Genomic DNA, 23410 nt, shown 5'->3' on the forward strand with positions numbered 1-23410 from the left:
TTCCATGTCAATGACAAGGAAATCAACGGAGAAGAACAACTTATCAATCTTAATAAAAACATCCTCAATGATACCTCGGGGCTTTTTGATGGATCGGTCGGTAAGTTGCAAAACTACTGACGTCGGTTTTAAGTCTCTTAAGCCCAATTTAACATATACCGAGTAAGGAAGAAGATTTACACTTACTCCTAAGTCAAGAAGAGTCCGATTAATGACATGGTCACCAATGATGCAAGAAGTAGTAGGTGAGCTGGGGTCTTTAAACTTTGGGAGGGTGTTGTGTTGCAAGATAGAGCTTACTTACTCGGTCAAGACAACTTTCTTTGGTGCTTGGCTTTTGTTCTTCCTTTTTTGGATGCAAAGATCTTTTAAAAACTTAGCATAAGCCGGAATTTGCTTATTTGTATCCAAAAGTAGAAGATTAATCTTCACTTGCCTAAACACTTCGATGATTTCATTCACCTTGGTCTTTTGCTTTCCAATAGAAATGGACCCTTTCAATGCGTCCGGAAATGGAGCTTTTAGCTCAAAGTCTTTTTCAAAATCATTTTCGACACAAAAAGTTTTCAACTCATTCTTCAAATCACTTTTCAAATCATTTTTTAACACTTTTTCACAAAGATGATCATGCACATGCAATGAAAGAGGAATATAATGTGAAACGGGATAGGTGTCAACTTTTGGTTGCACCAGTTCACTCTTTTCATTTTGGACACCAATTTGATTGTCCACAATTCCCCCACTTCTCAAAGTCGTCACCGCATTGACATGTTCAATTGTGTGACCTTCATTGGTTTCTACAACGAATTGTTGCTTTGGTGGGGCATTTAGAGGCGTCTTCCCTTTCTCTCTAGCATTCAAGGTACTAGCTATTTGCCTGACTTGGGTTTTTAGCTTAGCAATGGATTGAGAATGGGAATGAAGCAATTGAGTGTTTGCCTCTAGAGTGCCCAAAGCGGTCAACACTTTCTCCTCAAAAGTGGGACTCCTAGAATTTCCTTGGGAATAAGATGATTGATTAGGAAAATGAGAGTTAGAAAATTGGTTTCTATGTGATGATTGAAACGAAGACCTATAACCTTGGGAACCTTGGCTTTGCATTAGAGGCGGAACATACTTTCCTTGAAAACCACCATGGGTCCCCTTGGTTTTTCCAAGAGAAGTTTGGATGGTTCCTCTATCCTAGATTGTAGTGTGAGCCATAGGGATTATTCCCTTGGTTGACAAATGTAGCATTAACTTGTTCATGATGCTCATTTTGCACAAGTCTATGGGGACAATTGGAAGTAGTATGTAAGACATTAGAATAAGTCATACAAGATTCATTAGATGCATGATAAGTATGATTGGGGGAGGAAGACATTTGATTTGCCGAATTGTGGTTGACCAAAAAATGATCAAACCTTTGAGTTAAAGATTTCACCTCGGCGGCTATGTCATTTGAATTGTCAACTTGATATAAGCCGACATTCTTCTTTCTACCTAGAAGTCTACCATTTTTAGAGGGCAAAGATCTATGCATGGAATTTTCACCCATACTTTCATATAATTACCAAACATCATTCTCATATTTATCAAGGTAAGAACCACCCATAGATGCATCTACCATTCCTTTTTGATTATCCGACAAACTTTCAAAGAAGTATTAGACTAATTGTTTCCTAAGCAAGTCATTAAATCTTTCCTATGCCTTATGAAACAGTTCCCCTTCCCCTTGAGAAAATTCACGAATGGAAGTTCTCATAGCATTGGTCTTTGATACCGGGTAGTACTTCTTCAAGAAATCTTATTGCATTTTTGCCCAAGAAGTTATCGAAAAAGGCCTAAGATTGTTGAATCAATATTTTACTTTGTCTTTAAGGGTAAATGAAAAAAGTTTGAGTCTTAACACTTCTTCTGGCATGTCCGTGTATTTCACGGTGGAACACACTTCAAGAAATTCATCCAAATGCTTGTACGGCTCTTCACTTGGAAGTCCATGATAGTTAGGAAGCATTTGAATGGTTTGCGATTTAATCTGATAGTGATGTGCTCTAAATGGGGCAATTAAATACATATTGGTGCATTATATTCATTTGGAACATAATAATCACGCAAAGCAATGGGAGGATTCCCAACCGGTGGTGCTAAACGAACGCCGTGATTAACTTGAACCATGGGAGGTTGTGGAGCAAAAATTGGCCGAGGCATTCCCAATGGAATTTGGCCTTGTTGTTGTAGCGGGATGAATGATCTAGGCATGCCTAATGGTACTTGGATGTTGTCATGATGCACATTAGTATAGAGGATGCCTTGTTGGTCTATATGACCAAGGTCCTCCACATGGTCGTCATGTTGCTCTTCCATTGATGAAATGGAGTGATGTGAACTACCTCTTTCCCTAGGATCACGAACAATCGATTCAAGATGCAAATTAGGAGGGACAAGAGTAGGATTTAATAACCTATGACCATGCATGCACTAGCAAAACAAATAACAAGCAAATAGCAATCACTTCACCCCTACAACAAATCTCCACACACGATGATCCCATACTCCCATGCTTGAACAATATGCAAAGAAAAAGTAAATTGCCTCCACGCGGGCTCACGATTTATCTAAGAATTTAAGAACTATGCATCACGCGGGCCGACGATTTAACTTGAGATTGAGTTAGAAAGATCTCACAAAGGGTCCTTAAGCAACTTCAATTCATTTTTCAATTTTCCGTTTAGCTTTGCAATTTTTAGATTTTAACTCTTTTTGTATTTAGCTTAGCTCCTTACTTTCAATTCTCCTTTGCTCAACTTCCTTGCTCAAATCACCTAGCCAAATAAGAACAAACACAATAAATAATTAAAAATAAAGTAAGTAAAGTAAAGATACGATCAAAAGAGTACTAATTCCTAATTGTTTCCAAAACATGGCGTTGCCAATTCAGTCCCCGGCAACGGCGCCAAAACTTGGTGTGGTCGTGTCGTAACACCCCAAATTGCAATGAAAGTGTGGCCAAATTTAAATTTATAAAGAGCCACTACTACCTCTAACTACTAATATAACTAGGGTGAGTAGGGATCGTTCCAAGGGATTGAGGGCTATGTTAATATGGAAACAAGATCGGATTAGTAGGTCGAATGATCAAAAGATTGTTTGTTAGGTAATTAAACAACAATGTAAATGAATTCAATAATAAACAACTAAAGTAAATAAAAGGGTAGAGAACAAAAGAGAGAGAGGTCTTGGGATCTAGAGATTACCACTAAACATCACCATTCTAGACATTCAATGTGTAATAAATGAGGGGAAACATGTGTTACAATTCAAAGAGGTGTGATTAATTAAATCAACAAGCATGGATTGACTAATTAAACATATATTGTCTAGACAACCTAGTGAATAGCACATATATCAAACTAAGCCATTAATCGTTCCTTTAAGCTCACAATCAACAGACTACCAAGTTAGAGAATTATACTACTTGCATTCGTAAGTATAGAACATCAAACAACAAGCATGGATTGTCTTCACATCTAAGAAAGTAAAACAACTACACTACTTCTATGCTAAGGACATGAAAATTAAACTAATTAAACTAAGGTAGAGGCACAATCCATCAAAAAATGAGTATGAACCATCAAACAAACCGCAAGAGTATTCTATATAAGCACTATGTCTTGACAATCTCTAGATTCATAGCATTAATGTACATAGATATGAATCAATATCATAAAACCAAGAGATAAACGCATGAACATCTACTCTAGCAAACATAGACATATGGATAGAATTAAATGATCAATTGGAAGTATTAATGAACACAAATATTTGTTAGAACAAGATTCATATATAAATCTGTTGATGTGGTTTGCTCTTTGAATGATAAATACTAAGTCTTTGGGCTAAATGGTATCACCTATCTTGAGGCTTGTTTCTTGAATGACAAATACCATACAAGGACTGAATTGCATGTTGAAAAGGCTGCTGTAGCAAACAGTTTTGGTCCAAGGGATATGTGTTCTCAGCAAGGGCATTTCAGTATTTTTACCTACATCCTCAGGGGTATTTTGATCTATCTAATTTGCAGTGTATGATTGGAAACATTTTCTGAAGGTGCATTGTATCTTTGCTTCAGAAAAATTTGCTGAATATCATCATTTAGCTTGTATACACAAAATGAATCATTCCAAGGGCAATTTTGGTACTACATTGATATCTCAAGGCTGTTAAAGGGTTCACAGCAATGTGCCACGTGCACAGTGGTCCTGGTGAGAGAAAATTATGCACAAAAATACATTTCTTTGCTGTATATTTCAGCATTGTTCATTGACCTGTGAGGGCTGTAAAAAAAGTGGTTGGTGTGACAAAAGCTAGGGTTGTACAGGGATTGTTTGGTCCATTCATGGTATATAATTTCTGTATATATCCCTATCTATGATTGGCTAAATGGGGAATATTCTTATCCACACTAGGGCAACAAATTCAGTGTATAAATATACTGTTATAGAGCAGCAGCTACGTGTGCAAATATTGAGCCTCTTTTTAAATCTTGAGCTGCATTGAGTATGAAACTCGAGAGCTGAAAATATGAGTGACTTTCAGAGTGATTAATTGAAGTTCTGAGCTAATTTAATTTCTGAAATCACTATGAGATGCACTAATTCATTGAAGAGTTTCTGAACCTGTGAAGCAGAATTTTCTGATGCATTTATGTTGATGTTGAGGCTGGATTGAAGGGTCAAAATTGGTTGTAGAGGTTCCAGGTGCTATGTGAAGGTTGGAGCAAACTTGGGACACGAATTTACATCTGCAGAACTCAGGTATATGCGTAAACTTGCACAGAAAATTATTATGAGTTCACATATCTCAGTTTCAAGCTATTTTCTGGTTTAGCCTCTTGAAATGTGAAGAGAATGGTTGTATCTTGCTATAAGTTTCAAGTTAATCATTCTAGCAAGTTTTTATCATTGATTGAAGGCTGTTGAAGTTCACAAATTGCCAGAAATATAACCACCTTGTTGTTTGACCTTGTAAACCTAAGTTTCTAGGGTTTTAAGCCTGAAATTTGAGATTTGAGCAGTGAATATTCTTTACCATGCTATACTTACTGTTCTTACTATCTGAGCATGTGTATTATCATGAAATATGATTGAGGACTTCGAGTACAAGGCTGTGCAACTGTGAAATTACACTTCAGTCCTTGAGAGCAGGGTTTCTGCAGAAATTGATTGAGTACAGATTTTGGAGCTGAGTTTGACCTGTATACTGATGTGCTTAACTTCTAAGCTTTTGTGTGAAGTTGATACAATATTGTGAGAAGATTTTCCAGGTCTGAGAAACTATAAATTTTCATTTATACCCCCTGAACAGAGATGTCTCAGTTGCTGCAAACCTGAACCTGCTGTGAGCAGCTTAATTGATGTATTCAAGCTACATTGTTCTTTCTTGCCTATATTACTTGATTAATGTTATTGAGCAAGCTATATATACTGAGTTGAAGCTATGAATGTCTATGTTGAGAAGGATTTGAAGCTTATTAAGTCTTTAGTTGACAAAAGCTGAGATTTAAGATTTAAACTCTGATTTAGCTGCTGTGAGCTTAGACTTTGTTATATCTTGCTACTTTTAATTGTTTCTATAAACTGAGCAAGTGTATCTTATATATTGAAGTCTATGGGTGCAAAGTTTGGGGTATTATTGAGGCCACATTATTGTTTTACCCTTGAAAGCTTAAAAGGTAGGGTTTGTTGAGACTAAGCCCTTTGTGATCAGAAATTGTTGCCCTTTGTGATCAGAAATTGTTATTCCTTGCTCTATGTATTGAATATATCTCTTGAGCAAGATTGTATGAAGATGTCAAGGCTGTGGATACAGAAGAAAAGTCAGTGGTAAGGCTACAGGGTGATTTGACAGTTATACCCTTGCTTAGGGTTTTGAAGCTTTGTGTGCAGAAATCTGTTGAGAACTTGTTGTTCTTTGTCTAAGATTGTGTTGAGCAAGTTTGTTGATCTAAGTCAAGGCTGTGGGAACCTAGTGAGTACTTCAGTTAAAGCTGGATTCTGCCTTAGAAGGTATATTCAATTAATTGTAGAAAAGAGAAGTTAGGGTTTCACTTTGTTATCAACTTAAAGCTGTGTATTGTACTCTCATTTGTTGTAACAGCTTAAGAACATTGTTCCTGTTGTATTGACATTTTATTCTATTGTTGGTTGAGCTTAGAGAGCTTATTTGGTCCTGGCAGGGTTGCCTAGGACAGGGGGAGTGTTTGTATACACTTTATTGGGCTAGTGTGTGAAAGCTAGTGTCTACTTCTGATACAAGGGTGTGTGCAGAGAGTCAGACAGCTAAGTGTGTAACAGCTTGCTTGCAGCTAGTGGATGATTTATTGGCTGAGGCCATGAACCAAGGTTTTTCCCTATTGAGAGGGTTTTCCTTGTAAACCTTATGTTAGGTGTTTGATTCATGTTTGTTTGGTTTAGCTTTCATTGAAGAAAAAGCTTAAGTTGACCAATTCACCCCCCCCCCCCTCTTGGTCTAACAAAATCAAGTGCCAAGACAACATTACAACACAAATCCCCTCAAAATACAAAGCATTAAGGTCTAAAAGGCATGCTTAGGGCTAACTCTAGCCCTAAGAAGATGTTTAGCCACTCATTGATGTCGTCATCCAACCCTCAAGGGCCATCTCCATGGTAGAAATGCTCTTCTTCTTGATGGAAACCCTACAAGAATGGAAGAACTTTCAAAATAGTGTATGTCTCTCTAAGCTCTAGCCTCCTCTCCAAGATATATGATTCTAAGTTATGTTCTCTCAAGATATGATGATATGAAGATATGATGTAAAAATGGCTCAAAATCCTTTTATAGGTAGCTCAAGTGTGACACCCAATGATCAGGTCTCGTGCACTAGGGTCCCTTTAATGATTGCACCATGAGCCATTTTTTAATGAGCTGGACTCTGTTTTAATTCGGACTTGAAGAGGTTCAATCGATCGAATTCAGATGAGATCGATCGAACTGTAGCCAGATCCATCGATTTTAGGCCAGATCGATCAATCCTTGGCAGCGCCTTTTTGGAATAAGACAAATCCGTGATATTTTTGGGATATTTTGGGAAAAAGACAAAAGTGGTAGGTGAGGATAAAATCAAGGAAGTTCGATCGATCTAAATAAAATTGGATCGATCGAAGATGGAAATTCTTTGAGGACAAGGACAAGAGGTCTAATCCATTATGGTGAGGTGAGATCGATCAATGTGAGATCGATCGAAAGTATTCCTGATCGATCAAAGATTGCTGATTTCCACCACTTTGCTTCCACTTTGCTCAATTCTTCCATTCAGATTGGGATTGCTTCTTTTATGCTCTAATTTGGCTGAATTGACTTATTTTGGGGATAAGCACCTAAAAAGGGCAATAACATGAAATTATTCTAAAACGGGAAAGTAAGATAGATAAAGGTTCTAGAATACTCGAGCTTAAGGGATTTAAATGCGCACTTTTTAGCGCTTATCACAGCACATGGGCCCACTGGCGCCTTGAAATGCATAAAACAATAGGGATATATCCCCTGTTTAATGGCAAATCGGTGCACACAGTCCGCCGGTGGCGGAGCCCCTTCTTCCACGGTGACCTCCTCTTCCATCAACTGGGCCACCCCACTGTCAATCTCGTGTCTGGCCATGTCTCCAGTAGACGTGCAGAACCTATCCCCCGGCCCAAAGAACGGAGCTCTCTTCCATTCTTCCTCTGACGGCACTTCCAGCACTGGTTCACTGGTTTTGGTCAACTGTTTCCTCTTCATCATTTTGTCAAACACCTTCACTGCTCGATACTAATGTTTTCTTTATCACTTTCACACGTACGTGTATCACTCCCAGCAATTAACCAAGCTCTACCCCTCTCACACAGTGCTTTTTTCGTAAATCTCTATTCATAACTTTCTCTTCCTTTCTCCATACCCAACCCTTTATATAGACCACAGTTAAGGCGTTGCAGAAGACGAAGAAACAGTACCGTCGTGTTCACCCACTAACCACTCATTAAAAATATAACTGCCAGTAGCCGAATAGGCATCGTTTCCCAAAAACATCAATCAATGTGTCTTTATGCACGTGTCGTTTTGTCTTTATATTTCAAAATTCAAAACGCCACGTGCAGGGGGACTAAATGTGGATGTGGTTCAGCTACGTCACCAAGGGCTAGGTAAAGATAACCCCACTATAATACACAAACGGTCAACACTTGGACAAAAGCCACGTTAGCGAAACAAGTAATAATTAACCTCTGGGCCTCGAACCTTGGTCCAACTCAGCAATCGGTCGATGGGCCTTGAACCTCAAGTCGACCTAGCCACAAACTGTCGATCGACGGGCCTTGAACCTCGATCCGACCTAGCCACAAAACTGTCGATTGACGAGCCTTGAACCTCGATCCGACCTAGCCACAAAATTATCGATCAACGGGCCTTGAACCTCGAGCCAACCTAGCCATAAACTGTTGATCGATGGGCCTTAAACCTCGATCCGACCTAGCCACAAATTGTCGATCGATGTGCCTTGAACCTCGATCCGACCTAGCCACAAAACTGTCAATCGACGGGCCTTGAACCTCGATCCGACGTAGCCACAAAACTATTAATCGACGGGCCTTGAACCTCGATCCGACCTAGCCACAAAACTGTCGATCGACGGGCCTTGAACCTCGATCCGACCTAGCCACAAAATTGTCGATCGACAGGCCTTGAACCTCGAGCCGACCTAGCCACAAACTGTCGATCGATAGGCCTTGAATCCGACCTAGCCACAAACTGTCGATCGATAGGCTTTGAACCTCGATCCGACCTAGCCACAAAACTGTCGATCAACGGGCCTTGAACCTCGAACCGACCTAGCCATAAGCTGTCGATCGATGGGCCTTGAACCTCGATCTGACCTCTGTCGATCAACGGGCCTTAAACCTCGATTCAACCTAGCAACAAACTGTCAATCGACGGGCCTTAAACCTCAATCCGACTTAGCCACGAATCTCGATCTAAGGTAATCCAAAGTTACTAATTGAAAGACTCGAGGGGTCACGAGTGACAACCTTAGGCTGGAGTAATGAAGAGTTATGGTAGGACTCTCCAGGTGACATTGGGATGTAGAAGGGATTTTGGAATGGAGGATGGAAAATTAGTAATGTCTTGCTCACTAAGGCAAGGCCCAGTTTTAAGATAAGAGCAAAGACAACTGGAATAGTACAATTGCCTTTACAGCCTGCCACTTTTGGATCATTCAACAGGAAAGGTACACCTGGCAGCATCTCCAGAAATGTAGGGATTAGGGCAACATGATCCAAGGGAAACAGGACCCTGACCCGTTCTTAAACTGGAGGCTCCACAATGTACCACCTGACTGACCTATGGCTACAAAAGGAGACACGGACAAAAGAGGAAAGATATAGAGAACTGACGGCAGCTTTTTCCCTACCATTGCTCAAATTCTCTCACTGGACTGGTTTTCTCTCCCTTCTTCCACCTTTCTGCATTCCTCACATTGTTTAGTGGTATATTCCCAGATCTCTTTGACTTTTCCAGGACCCACAAGAAACAGGTATCTACAGTTAATTATTTTTCAAGCTCATTAATTATTATAATTTTTGAATTTTTCATTGTTTGGTCGATGAAAAATAATATCTCTCTTAAAATTTGAATTAATACAAATATATATATATATATATATATATATATATATATATATATATTACTAGTCGCACTCCTGCATGTATGGGAATGACCTAACCATTTATTATAGCCCTTGCATAAATAACTTAAATAATTAATTTTGTTGTTTCTTGAGCACAAGTGGTAATTCATTAAAGTAGATTTCTTCATCTAACCAAAATCTCTTAAGATCTTCACAAGAAATGAACTGAGAAGAGGTGGCAACATCCAGAAAAGAAAAAAATTAAGACGAGATGCCCCAACTTAAATACTTATATGAAATGTTTTCTCAATCAGATGGCTTTAAAAATGGAAAACAAATTTTAATATTTCAGGGTAGATGCTGAATTCCTAATTTGATTGCTTTTGTTAATTTATTTCTTTACCACACACTTTGAAAGGTGACACAACCCATTTTTTTTTTTTTTGGTATAAATTAAATACAAAAAGTAAGAGCATGAAACAACAAGAAGTTCAGATTTGTGAATTGTTGTCTCTCCAATGTTGTTCTTGAAGTTTGTGGACGTGGTTTAGGCCACGTCATCAAGAGTCAAGTCAAACTGACCCCACACCAGTTCCAGCTTTGAACAAAAAGATAAAATGACCAACACCTAGTCAATGTCAGGAACCTATCTCAGCAAAAGCAGTTGTCGATCGATGGGCCTTAAACTTCGATCTGACCAAGCCACAACCTGTTGATTGATAGGCCCTGAATCTCGATCCGACCAAGCCACAAACTGTCGATCTACGGGCCTTAAACCTCGATCTGACCAAACCACAAGCTATTGATCGATGGGCCTTGAATCTCGATTTGATCAAGCCACAAACTGTCGATCGACGGGCCTTGAACCTTGATCTAACCAAGCCACAAATCGTCGATCGATGGGCCTTAAACCTCGATCTGACCTAGCCACAAATTGTCGATCAATGAGCCTTGAACCTCGATCCGACAGAGCCACAAATTGTCGGTCGACGGGCCTTAAACCTCAATCATACCGAGTCACAAATCGTCGATCGACGGGTCTTGAACCTCGATCTGACCTAGCCACAAACTATCAACCGACGGGTCTTGAACCCCGATCTAACCAAACCATATTCTTTCAAGTAAAATGAAAGACGAAGAATAATGGTAAGACTAGGGGGAATGCAGAAGGGACTTTGGAATGGAGGATGGAAAATTAGCCAAGTCTTGCTAAAGCAAGACCCAATTTGAGGATAAAAGCGAAAGATAGGCTAGAGTAAGTACAACCACCTTTACAGCTAGCCCCAATTAGGTCATTCAAGGAAAAGTGTACACTTGGCAGCATAACCGAAATGATAGGGATTAGGGCAATATGACCCATAAAGGGACATGGGCCCTGACTCATCTGATCCGGAGGCCCAACAAATACCACCTGAATGACCTAAGGACTATAAAGAGGTAGCAAAAGCAGGAAAGAAAGGACAAGAATTTCGAAGCTTAGACCATGTACTCCAGACTTTGTCTTCTCTACCATTGCTCAAGTCCTCAGATTGGATTGGTTTTCTCTCCCTCAATCCACTCTTCTGTAATCATCGAAAAACAGGTACATACAAAGTTCTTCTACATGTATAGTTGAATGACATATAACAAAGTGATGTAAGATGTTGCGCTTAGAGGATGAGCCTTGACGCATTGGTAATATTGCTTTATTATGATCACGATTTCGAAACAAGGAAACAGATTACCATGCACTGGATTTGCCCTTGCCCTTTCCCTAAGTAAGATGTTGGGATTGTTACTCTTCAAATACTGAGTTTTGAATTTGTTCAGTCTCAAAGTGAAATCAGAGCAGAGGATGTGCCTTTTGCCTTCACAGTGGCAAGGGCATAGTCGTAATCTGCCTATTCTTGTAATTATGGATTTATTTATTCTACTGTATTTTTTGACACAGAAATTTTGCTTTTATGATTGTTGACTGATATGATATTGAGTTTAGCTCATGGTATTTGTCCATGTGATTAAACCAGCAAATGATGAGTGCCAAATGTATACATACACAACCAAAGACACAAAAAGAACACCCATCCATTGCTGTCTACAAATACATGATACCCCATTGATGAACATGCTTTTTTACTAAACAAGATATTTCTACATATGTAGATGACGTTTATAGCACTTGGATTGGAACAAATTTCTTTTGGGATTTGAAATTGGAAAAGGAAAAGAAATGGGATTGGAAAAAAAAGGGCAAATTTGATAATTTAAAAGCTTACAACTAAATAAATTTGTTCTAATAAAATTTAATTATCTTGATCCAATCCTGAAGTAGCTCAAGTTTGTTCCTCTGCAAAGTTGTGCCTCAGAAAAATTTGAGTCCAAGATACACCAGTTGAAAATACACAGCGCTAGTTAATTGGTCGCTGGAGCAAGTTAAACCACTTTGAATTAAAAGTGAACAGGTTGATTTCTTACTGGACAAATTTGTACCAGTCAAAATGCAAAATATACCAGTTGATTTTACCCATTACATAAATGAATTTACAAATTTTCATACCATTCAGGTTCTGAACACACTTTGTGCTCATTTCTCCATACAATGCTCTAACATCGACACGTCTCTTCTTAATCTAAGCAAATTTTGTGCTTCCTTCTGATGTTTTGGAAACTATTCGCATAAAAAAAATTGACTTCTCACTTTGTTTTGGCTGCTTTTTGAAAACAGTGTGGTTAACAAGAGCATTGCAATTTTTATAATATTTTTGTACACGAAATAAAACAAAATGATCGATAATTTTGAACAGAACCATACATTTTTAATGACAAGACAAACAAAATGAGGTAAGTTTATTCCTAAATGGAAGAAATTCTATAGTCGGCAAAATGATTCTACGTAATATAATATATATACACAAATAAACCATAAAGGTTTCATTGTTTCTGCAATCATCCTAGGCATGTAACAGATAAACCATGGACTTGCACGCAATGCTTCTGAGGCTTATGGTGAAAGGGGTGATACTAGCAGTAATAATAGCTAGAGTTGCTACCACTCAAGGCATGCCTGGCTGCAAAGATAGATGTGGGAATCTCAAAATTCCATATCCGTTTGGGATGAGCGAAGGCTGCTACCTAAACGAGTCATTTCTGATCACACGTACCTACTCCAAAACGTATCTGAACGGTAATTTATCTGTCCTGAACATAGCACTAGAGGGTCAACTGCGAATTTTGTCCCCGATTGCCTCTGATTGCCAGCAGGGTCATTACACCACCAAGGATCAACAGCTTTCAACTAGTTTCCCCCTCTCAAGTACAAGAAACAAGTTCATTGCCGTAGGCTGTAATACTACAGGAGCCATCATTGTTTTTCTGGGGAAAACTTACACATCCGCGAGTTGCAAGTCTTTTTATAACATGACGTATAAATTAATCAATGGATCGTGCTCAGGCACGGGCTGTTGCCAGACCTACATTCCCAAAGGATTACGGGACTTCAAGATAGTGGTAGAGAACTATTTTAGCATTGTGGATGTATTCAACTTCAGCTCGTGCAGCCATGCCTTTGTGGTTGAACAAGAATATTATGACTTCTCATCACTAGATCTTTATAGCTACTTACCCAACCTCAATCCATTCCCTATGGTGCTAGATTGGGCAGTCGGTGAGACAAAATGTGAACAAGCTAAAAAAAACAAGACAGGTTATCTATGTCAGGAGAATAGCGAGTGCTATGACTGGGATGATGGTGCAGGATATCGTTGCAGATGCTCCAAGGGTTACCAGGGGAACCCATACCTCCCAAACGGTTGCAAAGGTACTTATTTTGTATATCGTTCTTCTGGGCTTTGGAGTTTTTGCACAAATATATATATATATATATATATATATATATATATATATATATATATATATATTATATTTTTTTAATTAATCGTTTTCAGATGTCAATGAGTGTGACGATCAAGGCCACAATGATTGCACACACATCTGTAGGAACACTGCTGGGAGATATGTTTGTCTTTGTCCTAAGGGTTACCATGGAGATGGCAGAAAAGGTGGACAAGGTTGCTTGCAAACTAAGGCCACTGTGGGTAAGTAAAGATAAAACTGTTTTGTGAACCTCATAGAAAGTAGTCTCTAAAATAATAAAGAAACATCTTGATAACACTACGCGAACCATTTAGTTATAAACTTGAATGCACTTGATAAAGTGCCTCTGTTTGAAGTAAAACGTGCAATTTTAAGAACCAAACACATGCTTCATTTTTTCTATCCCCCCAATCATACTATTTGTCAATTATAAGCAAAACTATTTGAGATTAATGTTTCACCCCACTTAAATATAGGCATGCGCATGAGCCTTGTGTTTATGTTTGTCATCATCTCTGTCTTTTATTGGGGAGTCCGCAAAAAGAAGATCATGAAGCGCAGAGAAACTTTTTTTAAGCAGAACGGTGGTATAATGTTACAACAACTGTTTTCCAACTGCAAAAGGAAAGGTTCTGCTCAAGGAGCCAAGATTTTTATGGAAGAGGAGCTCAAGAGAGCAACAAACAACTTCGGTGATGGCAATGTTATTGATCAAGGAGGTTATGGCACAGTTTATGCAGGAACTCTAAAAGATGATTTGGTTGTCGCCGTCAAAAAGTCCAAGGGGGTAGATCGAGGCCAAAATGAGCAATTCGTTAATGAGGTAGTTATTCTCTCCCAAATCAAGCATCCAAATGTGGTGAACCTCTTGGGTTGTTGCCTAGAAACACTAGTTCCCCTACTAGTATATGAATTTATCACCAACAACACCCTCTTCCACCATTTACATGATGAAGGTCGTGTATCCTCAATGCCATGGGAACTGCGCTTGAGAATAGCAGCAGAAACTGCTGGAGCACTTGCGCATATGCATTCTTATCCAATAAATATAATTCATAGAGATGTCAAATCTGCCAACATTCTATTGGATGATCATTACACTGCAAAAGTATCCGACTTTGGAGTTTCAAGATTGGTTCCTTTAGATCAAACTCAACTACCCACATTGGTGCAAGGGACATTTGGTTACTTAGATCCCGAGTACTTCTATTCAGGCTTATTAACCAAGAAAAGTGACGTCTATATCTTTGGAGTTGTCCTTGTGGAGCTACTAACTGGGAAGAATGTTCTCTCTCTAGATAGACCTGAAGAGGACAGGGGTCTAGCAATGTATTTCGTTTCTTCACTCAAAGAAGGTCACTGCTTCGAATCCTGGAGGATCAAGTGAAGAAAGAGGGACATGCTGAGCAGCTAAAAGGAGTAGCTGAGGTAGCAAAAAAATGCTTACGATTGAAGGGACGCAAAAGGCCTACCATGAAAGAGGTAAAAGAGGAGCTTGAGGCATCGAGAAACTCCAAAATCAACTGTGGATCAGAATTAGACCATATATATAAGAAATGAAGCCCTAGTTAGTGAACTATTCAACTACACACAAGCAATACGTTTAGTCTAAAAAACCCAACGTATAGAAGGTTGATGGTGGGCTAATAATTGGTCTTGTGGATTGCAGTAAGACACCAATATGCATACTTATCCTGAAAGAGAGAAATTTACTGTTTTCTTTATTGTAATCTTGAATTGATTTCTTCACAATCCCATACAATGAACTGTGTATCCATAAATGACTAAGATCATACATACATGAAAGAATCCCCGAAGTGATAGTTTCAGCTCCAAATTGTAAGACATTTTGATTTGCCCCGGCTTACTCAGAATGAGAAGTCCAATAAATCAGTCCACTGCAAAGAACAATATTTTTGTTATTGGAGAGAATGACACAGGAGGGCATATTTTTGTCCATCTCTTTCTGGTTGTGCTCGAGAATACTACATCATACAGTCATGAATGATGTGAGAATGTTTTCGAATATGCAGTGTGGTTACACATACGTGTGTGTGTGTGAGAGAGAGAGAGAGAGAGACATTTAGACCAATGTAACAGAAAAGAGACCCTGGCAATTAGAATGACATGCTCAGGCAAATGCCATCAAGTGCATTTAGCTTATGCAATCACATGCAGTTTATTTCACACTTGTACAGACAGATTGTCATACCAAACTCTATGTCCTAGCTCGATCAGTTGGTATGACATAATATTGCATAATTATAAGGAGAAGTATAACAAGAGTTTCAAATACTTTGATATAATGAGAAATGTATCATGTCTAGTTTCCAAAGTTCAAATCCATGCGACATAAATCTCAATTATTTCATGTAAAGTTTAATCTTATAAGTTAGAAACACAGAATATTTGATGGACACACGCTAATGTAAGGTTTAATCTCAATTGTAAGGTTCAAATACTTTGCTATTCAACTAATGATTAACACAGGCTCACAACAAAAGGTGATGGCTTGGTCAGGCAGTTCTTTCCCTTGTGTTATCTTATTTTATCCTTTTCCCAACAGAAGAGAGATATTGAAGATGTCTCTAATTGGTGCATGATGTATACATGATGGGGACAGCTTTTCTATGTTTTTAATCTATACAAACAAGTCCACAAACATAATTTTCAAAAAAGAAAAAAAAGAAAAAAAATGTCCACAGACACTCAATAATGTTAACTGGAAAAACGGAACACAGGAAGCAATCTTGAAGCTTAAAAAAAGGCAATTACCTGATCAACACGAACACACACTGCAAAACACCAGCAGTTCCTGTCCACGCTGAAGGACCAGTTTTCACAATTGAATCTTGAGTGAATAACCACCCTAACAATGCAACATGAGTAATAAAGATCAGGAAATTGCAGGTTGAAGATTGAGTCAATTGTGAAAACTGGCCCTTCAGAGTGGCTTAAAAAGATTCAATTGTTGGGATCAACAGAATTAATCCTCATTATTTTTGCAATTTCCGAAATTGCAGGTTGAAGCTCTGGCTTTTCCTTGCTTATGTTGCATCTTTTGTCTCTCTAGCGGCTTCAGTAGGTTAATTAACTCAAGATTCAATTGTGAAAACTGGCCCTTGCTTTTTTAAGCTTTAAGATTTCTGGTTAAGCTTAATTCAATCAGTTCAATTTTCATTTTTATTTCTTTCTCTCTCTCTTTTATTTAATTTAATTTTTTTTTTTTTTTTTTTTGGGTAAAAAACAATAATAGTATTTAAGAAACTAGGCTTCCCACTATTGTTTGATTTGAGCCATTAATGCAACTATAATGAGAGTACCAATTGTTACAATGCACCTTCAGACAAGAGGGAGAAATTAGCATACTTGTATCTTTAGAGCCTTCTTATTAGAAAATGGTCATCAGTATGTCTTCCTTGAAGAGTGGCGAATGACCAAAAAAAAAAGAAAAAAACAAAACAAAACAAAACAAAACAAAACAAAAAAATCAGCATTTCCCATGGTGAGGGTTCGACTCGAGCAAAATAGGTGTGTTAAGTGACGTGGATGAGTTTCTTGCCAATGATTAAAAAAAAAAAAAACATACCTAATCAAGTCTCCATTGCTCCCATGTGTAACTTAGCCACCTTCTCTTCCAATGCTCCTTTCACGCACCCATTTGGGCATTTATACAAGCACCTTGTGGTTTCCATGTTCTCCCAACTCATGGAATGAACTGGTAGCCTGGGGGCATCACACCATTGGAAGGGTAATTCGCGGGATTACAGAGCACCCACATCTCGTCTGGCACTTGCATCCCTTGGGCAGAGCGTAATTGCAGAGTATTCGAGAAGAAAAAGCTTAGGGAAAATTCTCATCCTCGAATCAACCAGATTAAAATTGATGGCTGATACACCCATTGATACTCCGATTGACAGGCTATTGTATGCGAATAGGATATTCCTTGCTCCATCCTTCGTCCTCCACCGCGGCCTCCGGATTGAAACTTCAATGGTGAATAAATTCACTCTGCAATTGCCTATAATTGCTGTATCACCGGAATAGTGACTGCACTGGTCATGGTTGGTTACCTTTCGGCTTTTTGGGTCCATTAGTTGGGTTCCATGTAGCAAGGTCTTGGACACGGATACCGATAGATAGACACGATAAATTTTAAAATAGTAAGACACGTATAGCTTGGACACCACTGTATATATAAATATGAAAATTTATTTATTTGGTAATAATATTATAAAACTTAATTCATTTCTAATTTTTATATTAAGGGTGTAAGGACTTTTATATTATATATATAGTTATTCCACTACTTTGTCACAGTATTTTTATTTTAAATGAACAAATATTATATAATAATTCGCTTTTGATTGTATGTGTATAATGTTAATTTTTCTGCAAAAAAAAAGTTGAATACTTTAAAATATATTAATATTATTTTTAAGATTACCAGTTCGACTTGTATTATAAATATTTTTGAAATGTCGGAAAAGTGTCCAAAATAATAAAAATTTATTTTTATTTATGAACACGTATATGAAGTGTAGGCTACGTATCTGAGGAGTGTCGGTATCCGACACGGGTACGACTCCTTCCTAGAAATGTACGTGTTTCATATTTTAGGTTGTATATACTATATACTTAATATTAATATAATTTTTTTATCTTTAAAATAAAATAGAGAAATTAGATAGTGTAGAAATGAGAGAGTGATTGAGCGAGGAATATCGAATTCTAGGTCAGAGAAACATAAAGGACTTAAAAGAAAGTTTTTGTCAGTAAAGAGAGAGAAATCGGAGTCAAAATGGAGAGAAAGTGATCGAGTTAAGAGAGGGTTTGGTGAGACAATAAATTGGCATAAGTTTGTTGTATGTCCTGGTCGAAGCATTAATTTACAAAAAAATATGTAAAATGAAATCGAAAGGATGGCTAGAGAATTATTTTTCTTGAAGTTTGAATTTTCTTTATCCCAATGCAATGATCTGGTCAAAGAAATGCAATCTTTCTTCATCACCCAAAATTAAAGCCTTCTCACAAAAGAATCTCACCATCATGAATGAACAAAATAAAAAGGAAAAACAAAATCGTATTTTATACATAACACTTAAATTTTAGTCCTTTAACTTGTCAAAAAATATAAATTCAATACTTAAATTTTTAATCTTATTAAACATCACCTAATTCACAAGTGTTGGTATTGAGTGTCTTGTTGAAACTTGTTCTTCGGTCCAAACGTGTTCGTGTTTAACTGCCTTATTCAATTGATTTTCGGTTAAGCTTAACTAAATCAGTTCAATTTTCATTTCTCTCCATCTCTCTTGTTAAAAAAAGATTAATACTCCCTCTGTCTCAAAAAAGATGTCCTGTTTTGAAAACCGTAACTCACAATCTGTGTGTCACGATTTCCAAAACACTTCTTAAATACTACTCCCTCTATCCAAAAAAACATGTCATGTTTTAGAAACTGTGACTGTGAGTCACGGTTTCTAAAATAGGACATCTTTTTTTTTTGTGAGTCACGGTTTCCAAAATAAGACATCTTTTTTTTGTGAGTCACGGTTTCTAAAACATGACATCTTTTTGGGATAGAGGGAGTAGTATTTAAGAAGCTAGGCTCCTCCACTATTATTTGATGGTCTTTGTGAGTTTTCTATGTGAATTTTGTGCTATAGTATGCTAATTGTGTCTTTATTTTGCTAATTTCCCTAGATATATTTATTTCTTGTTAGTTTCTTGCTTCTTGGATACCAAAGTGATGAATTCATGATCGAGTTGTGTTAAAATTTGGCTTAACATACTCTACTTGTTGATAATTTGACAATCATATGTGATTATGATCATGCTTGTGCATTTAAGCTTATTTTCATGATATATAGTTGTAAGTGGAGTAATTCACACTCTTGTTGCTTAATTTGATATTATAGCATATCTAATGTTAGAATATATATATTGTTATCATGTATAGGTTTACCATATAGGGTTTAGGTTTACTTGCTCTCCACACATGTAGTCTCCTATATAAACCCCTATGTATTCTCATATTATTCACATCAATATAATACCGAGTTCTCTATTCTCTCTTTATTTCTAACATGGTATTGGAGTTTTTCGATTATTGGTAAACAGTTTATCAGTTTATTGTAGTCATTAGGGATGGCACCATTAGCTCCATCCTCGGCGGTGGTCAACCAGTAAACTCACGTTTCCACACTCTAAGATCTTCATATGCCCCCGTCCAAAGAAGCCTCGTTGTCTAAGTCTTCTTTCGAAAAACCCAACGAGATGCCTCGTTCAGAGAAGCCCTGCCTAGGATGCCCCGTATAGGGAAGCCTCGTTGTTTAACGAAATGCCTCGTTCAGAGATACTCAACGTGATGGATCAGCTTTGTCACTACACCACCATGCGCCTCAAGTGGTAATCCTACTCTTCCATGTGCTTTCACGCGCACCAGCGGTAATCTCACACCTCAACATGTCGGATCATCTTCGTCACAGCACCACCTCGTGCCATCAATGGTCATTATACGCTTACACGCGCCTTCAACGAGGTGAATCTTCATAAATTCATCACCCATCAGTTTATAGTTATTACCACCGGGGACGGCAATGTCAACTTATTCACGTTCCGCACCTACCTCCAAGATCTTCACAGATCCACCCTACGTCACCTGACATGTCAGCATTGGTGCAACATTAGACACATTCTTCAATGGTACCAGTAGTTGTGCCACATTACCTACCACGTCAGTTGCCACGCAGCAGAGGTGCCAGCAGTAGTGCCAAGTCACCTGCAACTTTAGTTGCCATGTCATCAATCATGTTAACGTCGGTGCCACGTCAACCACATTAGGGTGAAAGGATTATATATGTTCAAACTCAATATGGCTTCATATAACCCACCTTGACTTTGAGGGGGCTGTTATATATATATATATATATATATATATTGTTACTATGTATAGGTTTATCATATAGGGTTTAGGACCACTTTAGGTTTACTTGTTCTCCTCACATGTCGTCTCCTATATAAACCCCTATATATTCTTATATTATTCATATCAATACAATATAGAGTTCTCTACTCTCTCTTTATTTTTAACATCTAATATGTTTGGTAATATGGTTACTAACTTGTTAGCAGGATACTATGTTATTGAATTTGGTATTGGAAAGCATGATCAATACAATGTTATAATCATTTGATGGAATCCATAATAATTTGCGTAATGAACATGTTGTGCTCACTCATCACACATGCATTATGTGGGGGTGTGTAGTGGTTTATATGTAGGGATAAATTTTCAAAGTTTTGTGGACCAATGTTTGTGAAAAATCAAAATTGTCAGCAGATACCGTTTCTGGGTAGGCTAACCGACCTAGAGGGTTGAGTATTCTAGGCCCCAAATGGTGTTAAAGAATTCTATCCCAGAGATAGATTACCAACTTGCTCGTGGTGAAGACAGATACCTTACCGAGTCGTTTTGACGGTTTTGGTGTGGGTCAAGTCGGGATGAGCATGGTGGTTGGTGTATGTGAATTCATGACATGTATTATCCACCTAGCATTGAAGCATATTGGTTCCTTATTTTTTATGTCATACTTTATAAGATTCTGTTATATGATTAATGATGCTCACACATTAAATTTTAAGAATTTTCCCTTCAAATAATGATCCCTTTTTCCTATATTCCTCTTCTCTGGAATGGCTATAGGAGGTGTGTGTTAGAGCATCTCTAATGTTAAAAGCTATTTTCGCATGCCAAATTTATATTTTGACAGGTGTTACAGTGTCAAAATGCTACATTTTAGCAATTCTGTTCCAATAACGCATTTCATGCAAAATGCTATTTTTTGACACAACCATTATTTTTTTTCAACTACCATTCCCACTATTCATATTTGCATTAGTAATATTAATATTAGGCACATTCCATGTCAAATTGTAGACATTAGAAGGAAACTAAAATTAAACCTAATTAAAAAGAAGCAAAAATCTAAAATAGTTAATTGTGTAAAATTAAACCTAGTTCTTGTGATTCTACTGAAAATCCAAATGAAACTGGTTGGGACAGTCAAGTCAATTCATCAATTCCTATTACAGAGAACACAACAACTGAATTAGATGAATTATTTCTTCCAAGTCATTTTAATAGTTAATTGTGTAAATATAGTATAGATCCTCGTCCAACATAGCTTAAAAGTTAAAAGATGATCTAGTTGAAAATAATTGTGTGTGTGGTGCGTAGAGAGAGAATAAATAATTGAATCTCACTTAATTAATCTGATCTATTCACTACAATGTTTTACCAACATTAAAATAGCAAACCAGCAAACATCTAGATTCTATTCCAAAAAAAATAAAGCATCCATATAATTGCATAAACTATTAGCATAAGTTCAACATCCATACAATTGAAGCTTATCCAATAACAAAAACACATTGATTTCCCACAAGATATGATTCTTGGCCAGACAGCAGCATAATAATACACATAATGGAAATTAATCCAAAAATCACTTCATATTAATACACATAATGGAAATTAATCCAAAATTGACTTCATATTAGGAGGCTGGAGCTTAAATTAGCAATTACCCAATAAACATACTTGTAAAACAGATCATTAAGTATCAAAACCCAATTGGGAAATCGCAGAAAGAATACCTAAAGGAAGCCAATCAACAAATCAACACTGAAATTGAATTGAAGACTGCAAAATACATATACACACACATGGAAATCAAATCAACACAAAACATATGCACAGAGAGAGAAATTTGGATCCCAAATACAAAGCCCATGCTGGATTTTTAGAATGAAATTGAAATTTTTTAAACACTGGGCAGAGCAAAAACAACTAGGGAAGTAACCAAACTAACTAACCAATTTTGGGAATAATCATCGCAACCATTACAATGAGTAGAAATAGAAAACAAATATAGAATCAAGAAACAAAATACTAGTGCTTTCACATACCAGTAAAATTGAAATAATACATGAGGTTTGTGAAGAATTTGCAAATTAAAAGATGATGAAAACTTACCCCAGCCTTACCAGGGATTATGCACTGCCACACCATCAGATTCACTGAACCATCGGGAAAAGTCTCTGGCTTTGTAACAAAACCCTACAATCAAACTCCTCGATTATAACGAATTCCGAAAAGCTAATTCAAAATTAAAAACGAAAAGAGAACCTAGATTATATACAATCGTTATATATAAATAGAGAGAGGGGTGAGGGGTGGTGTGCCGAACATGAGGGTGATTCTTCCGCCATGCTTTTCGCTCCTCGGCAAGATGACCACGCGCAATACCTCCAGACATTCTTCAGTTTCTCTCTCTAAAATTCTCTATTCTATATATATATATATATATAATTTTTACAGAAGAAAAAGAGCAGCCCTCTCTCTCTCTCGTCCTCCTCGTCTGTTGCTGCCCTTCTCTTCTCTCTCTCTGTTGCCCTAGAGACATATGAGCGAAATAACAATAGCCATTTCTTGTGCTACAATTGGTACTAGAATTGGCAAAGTTAAAATTTGGCAAGGGAAATGACAGCCCATTGGAGAGCCCAATTGAAGCCCATCTGCTATATTTTACAAATAACAGCCCAAATAGCATTAGGTTGGAGATGCTCTTAGCCACTCTTTACTGGGCAAGTGTTGCTTATCCTATAATATTTTCAGGTAACGGGAAGAAAGTGGACGAATCCACAATCATAAGCTTATAGACTCTTGGTTTATCTTTTGTGCTTGGGTAAAAGCCTGATTTGTATCCGTTCATGATTTGAGTCCTATGGATCAGGGTCGTGAAATGTAGGGTTTGTAAGAATTAAAATTAAAAAAAAATTCACCTAGATTTTAAAAGGGTAAATTACATTGGCGTGCTATGAGGTACAAAT

At 37.5% G+C, this 23410-nt stretch overlaps 1 protein-coding gene and 1 long non-coding RNA gene across 9 annotated transcripts in view; both read right to left on the reverse strand.

Moving 5' to 3' along the window:
- LOC132273790 (SUMO-conjugating enzyme SCE1-like) overlaps positions 1–23041 on the reverse strand; it is a 28935-nt gene extending 5894 nt beyond the window's left edge. The window contains exons 1-4 of one of the 8 annotated variants that reach the window (XR_009470253.1): positions 22768–23028; positions 22554–22637; positions 16289–16382; positions 15214–15411 (exon numbers count right to left, since the gene is read on the reverse strand). Coding sequence is in view for 6 of the 8 variants with exons in the window: in XM_059774854.1 (XP_059630837.1) it covers positions 15378–15411; positions 16289–16382; positions 22565–22637; positions 22720–22836 (318 nt within the window). In the remaining 2 variants the exon portion in view is untranslated. Of the gene's footprint in view, positions 1–2765; positions 2805–15213; positions 15412–16288; positions 16383–22553; positions 22638–22719 lie in introns of those variants that run through there. The other 7 variants (XM_059774854.1, XM_059774856.1, XM_059774857.1 and 4 more) reach the window with 7 other exon arrangements.
- On the reverse strand, positions 16716–22547 carry LOC132273791 (uncharacterized). Its single transcript, XR_009470254.1, has 2 exons — positions 17103–22547; positions 16716–16931 (listed from the first exon to the last, which is right to left on the reverse strand). It is a non-coding gene; the product is annotated as an uncharacterized LOC132273791 (long non-coding RNA).
- Positions 23042–23410: the final 369 nt, after the last annotated feature.

Source organism: Cornus florida, unplaced genomic scaffold, assembly GCF_030987335.1.
Source record: "Cornus florida cultivar Cherokee Brave unplaced genomic scaffold, ASM3098733v1 CherokeeBrave_3.0.0_Hap2_Chr09, whole genome shotgun sequence".
In the NCBI taxonomy this organism is placed as follows: Eukaryota; Viridiplantae; Streptophyta; class Magnoliopsida; order Cornales; family Cornaceae; genus Cornus; species Cornus florida.